Here is a 6,789-nt window from a genome sequence, read left to right as displayed (position 1 = left end):
GTTAGCCAGGATGGTCTCGATCTCCTGACCTCATGATCCGCCCGTCTCAGCCTCCCAAAGTGCTGGGATTACAGGCTTGAGCCACCGCGCCCGGCCTTTTTTTTGTTTTTTGAAACAGAGTTTCGCTCTTGTTGCCCAGGCTGGAGTGCAATGGCACGATCTTGGCTCACTGCAACCTCCGCCTTCTGGGTTCAAGCGATTCTCCTGCCTCAGCTTCCAAAGTAGCTGGGATTACAGGCATGCACCACCACACCCAGCTAATTTTTGTGTTTTTAGTAGAGATGGGATTTCTCCATGTTGGTCAGGCTGGCCTCGAACTCCTGACGTCAGGTGATCCGCCCACCTCGGCCTCCCAAAGTGCTGGGATTACAGGTGTGAGCCTCCCCTCGGCTCCCCTCCTGTCCCCTCCCCTCCCCTCTCCTCTCCTCTCCTTTCCTTTCCTTCCTCTTTATTTTCCTTCCTTTCTTTCCCTTCCTTCCTCCCTCCCTCCCTTCATTCATTCCTCTATCCCTCTCTCTCTTTAATGGCAGATAGATAATAGGACAATAATTATTAACATTTATTGGACACTTACTATATGCCAGGTACTGTGCTAAGCACCTAGTCCTTCTAGATGTGGAACTGAAACAGTTGTGGGCTGGGCTCGGTGGCTCACACCTGTAATCTCAGCACTTTGGGAGGCCGAGGCGGGCAGATCACTTGAGGTCAGGAGTCAGTATATAACGTGAATGAATTGAGATTTGGGGTTCATTGGCCTGAATTCCTCTCATTTTGCTTATTTCTGTGTGATATGCCTGAGCAGAGGTTGCCATGAAAGGGGCAACTGGAGGGGTGGCATTGGGACTTTTGAGCACCGAGAAACTTAGTGACTCTGTGAAGAGCACTTCCCAGACTTCCCTGGGGTTCCTTACATGTGACCTCTCAAAGGGTCAGTGGAGGCCCAGCTGTCCACTTTTCCAAAGCCAGTCGGCGTGTATTCTACAAAATAAACTTTCACAATTGTTTCTTTCTTTCTTTTTTTTTTTTTTTGAAGACAGAATCTTGCTCTGTCACCCAGGCTGGACTGCAGTGGCATAATCTCGGCTCACTGCAACCTCCTCTTCCTCCCAGGTTCAAATGATTCTTGTGCCTGAGCTTCCCAAGTAGCTGGGACTACAAGGGTGCGCCATCACACCCAGCTAATTTTTGTATTTTTAGTAGAGATGGGGTTTTACCATGGTGGTCAGGCTGGTCTCGAACTCCTGAGCTCAAGTGATCTGCCCGCCTCAGCCTCCCACAGTGCTGAGATTACAGGCGTAAGCCACCGTGTCGGCCCATAATTATTTCAGTTCCACATCTAGAAGGGTTAAGTGCTTAACAGTGCCTGGCATATAGTAAGTGCTCAATAAATGTTAGTAATGTTATATTATAATTAAATTTTCTGTGTCATAAGGCATTCAGCACATTCAAAAGATAACTCACCTAGCATGTTTTTAATAAGCCTTGGATGGCAGAAGCCCCTTACCCTTCGTCGGTCACCCATCTGCTCCTGATCTGAGTCCAGGTGAAGTTTGGTTTGTGTTTCCAGACCACCTCCAGCCACACTGGAGACAACAGAGATTTGGAACCCCCTAGCAGAAGGCCCTGTGTAGTGCACTTGGAAGGTTAGGAGGAAGAAAAGTAGTTAAGAAGTCTTAAGTCAGGGACCCTGGCCCTGAGGCCTGTGGGACTTGGATGAAGGACACAGTCTAAGTAAGAACAAGAGACTCGTATGCATGTGGAAACAGGTCCATTCCAGGCAGAAGTTATTTTTTGGCCATCTACCACTTTTGCCTAATTCTCAGCCTTAACTCCCAACAGGCATGAAGTCCTTGCTTAAGAAGCAGCTTTAGGGGCTCTCAGATTTCAAGAAGCTAGGTTAGGCCCCTCCCAAACTGTCCCTCTCTCTCTCTGCAGAATTGCTCACAGCTGTCTCTCCTCTGCCCACAACCAAGAGCTGTAGCCATCACTCGGTGGGTGCTCTGGGGTGGGAAGAGACAGTGCAAATGTTCAGCGGGAGCTTTGCAGTCTGCCCTGGAACATGACCAGCGCAGTAATTTCTCCTTCCTACCTCCTCATTTTAGGGTTTTTGCCAAACTATTTACTACCTCCTTATGAGGAAGTGGTGAACCGACCTCCAACTCCTCCCCCACCATACAGTGCCTTCCAGCTACAGCAGCAGCAGCTGCTGCCTCCACAGTGTGGCCCTGCAGGTGGCAGTCCCCCGGGCGTCGATCCCACCAGGGGATCCCAGGGGGCACGGAGCAGCCCCTTGTCTGGGCCCAGCAGAAGCAGCACAAGACCCCCAAGCATTGCTGACCCTGAGCCCTCTGACCTACCAGTTGACCGAGCAGCCACCAAAGCCCCGGGGATGGAGCCCAGTGGCTCTGTGGCCGGCCTGGGGGAACTGGACCCAGGGGCCTTCCTGGACAAGGATGCAGAATGTAGGGAGGAGCTGCTGAAAGATGACAGCTCTGAACACGGCGCACCTGACAGCCAAGAGAAGACACCTGGGAGACATCGCCGCTTCACAGGTGACTCAGGCATTGAAGTGTGTGTGTGCAACCGAGGCCACCATGACGATGACCTCAAAGAGTTCAACACGCTCATCGATGATGCTCTGGATGGGCCCCTGGACTTCTGCGACAGCTGCCATGTGCGGCCCCCTGGTGACGAGGAGGAAGGCCTCTGCCAGCCCTCCGAGGAGCAGGCTCGAGAGCCTGGGCACCCGCACCTGCCACGGCCACCCGCATGCCTGCTGCTGAACACCATCAATGAGCAGGACTCTCCCAACTCCCAGAGCAGCAGCTCCCCCAGCTAGAGCAGGCCCTGCCAGCACCCAGAACTTGGCAAAGCAACCAGGGTAGGGGAGAACCACGAGAGAAGCATTAAGTGACTTTCAAAGACTTTCAGAGTACAGCCACTTGGTTCCTTTTTGTTTGTTTTCCTCCTTCTCTCCTGCATTTTCCTCCATCTCCAGGTACAGTTCGGGGTGTACACAAGGGCACAGTGTTGTGGAGGGCTAAGTTGGTTCTGTGACTCATTCCTCATACTCCAACTCCATCTCCTTTCTTTAAAGTCAAATCTCACCTACCTGTTTGGATCAGAGAGATGTGTTTTAAAAGCCCCCAAGGAAAGAGGCTGGGACTGTGCCCTGACATGATTCTTGGTGATGGATTAGGTTTGTGCTCTGATTCTAGTATAAGAGAACATTGCTGTGTCTCAGTCCAGGAGAGGCAGCCCATCTTGGCCCTGGATGAAAAAGGAAGCCCACAGAGGCCCAGGGCTTGTCCCTGTGGCTGCCAGTGTCTGCCGAGCCAGCATTGAGCTAATCCTGTGGGAGGATGAGAGTGCTGGGCCATTGTATGATAGGTTGGTAGAGGCTTGTTGATCTGTCAAATTCCAGGTGACAAGATCGATGCACCCCATGTGCCCTTGAGGTGCCTCTTCCCTGGGCTCTGGCTGGCTGCAGGCTGGTTCTGGTGTGAAAGATGATACTGCCTTTTCCTTGTTTGTTTGTTTCCTCTAAAAACAAACAACAAAAGACAGCTGAAAACACAAACTTCACCGGTGGGCAGGCAAGAATTCTCTTCTGGAAAATGACGTTTGTGGCTCTTTCCCAAGTTGGCTTTCAAAGAGCCTGGCTGCCGTTGAGCCAGAAGATGTCTTGTGTGAAGGCTGGGGTGGAAGCTGTCTTGGAACCTCTGTGAGCCGGAGGCCCTAAGCTGCAGCAGTGAGTAGAGGTGCAGCTCTCGGCCTCTCTGCCCTTTGGTCTGTGTTCACAGGTGACCCGTGTTAGCCTGTGTTGCAAGCACACGCCCTGCGGGCCTTCACGTCTCACTGTTCCGTATGAGGAAACAGACAGCGGACTGAGGAAGCGATGGCCCCTGAGAAAGGGCCCTTGTTGCCTGGCTCTCACACAGAATTTTGTCTTTGATTCTGAATAAATATTTTTTGTGGGTTTTTCTTTCTTTTTTTTTTTTTGGTGGCGGTTGTTGTTTGTTTTAAACTGACCACTTGGAAGAAATACCTTGGTTATCTGTGGTTTTCATGCCTTGTCCCTGCCTCTGCCCCCACCCCTTTTGAGTCGGGTGACTCATTTTTCTGTGTAGAGACTCGGTGGCCCAGGCAAGAGGTGAAAGCAGCCGTCCGGAAGGCCCTGGGGACGCTTGTGCCTGTTGCTCAGCTTCAGGTCACCAGCTGAGCTGTGACAGGAAAATCTGAATGGAGGCAGCAAACAGCCAAAACAAACATTCCCCGCCCGGCCCTGTGCATATGAAGAGTCTATTTCTTCCCCCAACTCTTGAACGATGATGATATTCAGACGAAGCATCGATGTTATGGAAGAAAGAAAGAAAAAAAATATATATATATATATGTATGTCCAAAAACAGACAAATCCAAGGCTGTGAGGTAAACAAATGTCTGCATTTGGATTCCACAAAACCAAAATCCGTGTTGAACAAAGTGAAGTCCGTACACAGTGACTTTTTAGGTGAGCCGTGTGTGTCTGTCCATTGTGTGTGAGCCTCAAGCCCTGTTTTCCTGTGAAGATACTTTGAGTGGCAGCCATTCTCCCCACGTGAACCACACGTCTGGAGCACAGACAGCCCTCTCAAGGTCATTGATCTTACGCATTTACTGTTTACCGAACAAATGTCTGACTGTGTACTCGGGTGTACTCCGCAGCATTGTCGACTGCAGTCCCCTGTGTTTGCCAGATACTGTGCTTGAAGTAGAGGTTTTACTCTACTCATCACTGCGATTTGCACATTGCTCCGTGGACACTCGGAGGCCTGTGTTCTGTTCCCTGTAAATGGAAGCGTGCTCTGAGCCTGTCTGCCTCCCTCGGCTGCTGCTGGTCCTCGGTACCAGCCCCCAGGGTTGTCCACAACCACGTGGGACAGAAGAAGGTGGAATTTCAGACAGAAACTTGATTGGGTCTTCAATGACAGGCTTGGACTAGCTGTGGCCCAGACATCGGCCCTGCCCAGAATTGCCAGGAGGAGGCTTTGCAGGCTGTAGTGGGGCCACAGGGCCTGCCTCCCTCTGGTGAGTCCAACAGGCGCAAGCAAGCTAGCATGTGGCCAGAGGCAGCCAGAGTGTGTCACAGCCCTCAGATGCCTTTCCTTCCACCTTTTTTTTTTTTTTTAAGAATCCCCAAATAACTCATGAAGGGTCTCAAAGGCGAACAAGTTTTACCAAAATGAATCCTTTTTCAGTTAACAGATCAAATGGATGAGTTCTGACCCTCTCAAGTTCCTTTCCCCAGTTAGAGTGGGGGACTGGGCAAGTGTTAACTGTGGGACTCACTGCAGTGTCCTACCCTAAAGGCACGAGAAGACAGAAATGCAACCTGTGGAGCTGGGCTTGGTTCCCAAGTCACAGTTTGGTCCCCGATACAGGAGGCTGCCCTGCTCAGAGAGAGATTTCATAGGGAGCTGAAGGAATCCTTAGGGGCCAGGGAGATGTGACTGAGACTGGTTTTCCGCGTGAATGAGATGGGGTTGGTGGAGGGTTTGGTGCTACAGCCAGTCGGAAGATTTGCAAATGCGAACACATTCCTGTGTGAGGCACGTTACCCTTTGTCAGTTATTGTGAATATGTGTATTTTAAGCAATAAGATTCAGCTGGTCAGACTTTTCTGGGCAGTCTCGGTGACGCATTTCCTGTGCTGTGATTGTTCTGAAGACAGAGTGGCTCTAACCACTGTGAGAAGCCCGAATAAAAATTGATCCCAAAAATGCTACTGCTCTTTCTTGCTGCACTTCGTTCCCTTTTCTTCTTCCTCAGTCTTCAGGGAATTGCACCTCAAGATCCTAAACCACAAGCACTTTTCTCTACCCAGAGACTGAGAGGTTGTCACACAGCCATTGAGGACAGGGCGCTGGGGGCCAAAGAGAAGCCACAGGGCCAAGGGCAGCTGGACGGTGCTGCTGGGTCCACACTCTGTCCTGAGGAGTCCTCCCCTCTCTCTGTCAGGGAATGTTCCTGATGTTTGGAATACTTTGGAAAGTCCCATAAACAGGCTAAAATCAGATCCCGAGAAAGCAGAGACAAGTTTTGTCAGATACCCCATTGCTAAAACATGGCTTGTTTTTGAGACAGTCTCACTCTGTCACCCAGGCTGGGGTGCAGTGGCGCGATCTTGGCTCACTGCAGCCTCTACCTCCCAGGTTCAAGTGATTCTCCTGCCTCAGCCTCCTGAGTAGCTGGGATTACAGGCACCCACCACCACGCCTGGCTAATTTTTGTATTTTTAGTAGAGATGAGGTTTCACCATGTTGGCCGGGCTGGTCTCGATCTCCTGACCTCAGGTGATTTGCCTGCCTTGAGCTCCCTAAGTGCTGGGATAATAGGCCAGCCACCCTGGCCTGGGATTACAGGCGTGAGCCACTGTGCCCAGCTATTTTTTTATTTTTATTTTTTAAATAATAGAGACGGGCTGGGTGAGGTGGCTCACGCCTGTAATCCCAGCGCTTTGGGAGGTCAAGCTGGGCAGATCACTTGAGCTCAAGAGTTTGAGACCAGTCTGGGTAACATGGCAAGACCCCATCTCTACAAAAAATACAAAACTTGGCTGAGTGTGGTGCTGTGCGCCTGTGGTCCCAGCTATGTGGGAGGCTGAGGTGGGAGGATGGCTTAAGCCCAGGAGGTGGAGGTAGCAGTGAGCTGAGATCACACCACTACACTCCAGCCTGGGCAAAAGAGCGAGAAGACCCTGTATCCAATATACACACACACACACACACACACACACACACACACACA

At 51.1% G+C, this 6,789-nt stretch overlaps 1 protein-coding gene across 3 annotated transcripts in view; it reads left to right on the top strand.

The window, feature by feature from the left end:
• Positions 1-5,767, top strand: part of WBP1L (WW domain binding protein 1-like) — a 98,288-nt gene extending 92,521 nt beyond the window's left edge. For all 3 annotated transcript variants that reach the window (XM_011957371.1, XM_011957372.1, XM_011957373.1), the window contains exon 4: positions 2,103-5,767. In XM_011957371.1, coding sequence (XP_011812761.1) covers positions 2,103-2,839 — 737 coding nt within the window. In that variant the 3' untranslated portion in view covers positions 2,840-5,767. The remainder of the gene's footprint in view (positions 1-2,102) is intronic.
• Positions 5,768-6,789: the final 1,022 nt, after the last annotated feature.

The sequence above is a fragment of the Colobus angolensis genome, unplaced genomic scaffold (genome assembly GCF_000951035.1).
Source record: "Colobus angolensis palliatus isolate OR3802 unplaced genomic scaffold, Cang.pa_1.0 Scaffold44, whole genome shotgun sequence".
NCBI classification, from domain to species: domain Eukaryota; kingdom Metazoa; phylum Chordata; class Mammalia; order Primates; family Cercopithecidae; genus Colobus; species Colobus angolensis.
The sequence above is the reverse complement of the archived record's forward strand: the minus strand, read 5'-3'. Positions and strand labels throughout refer to the sequence as shown.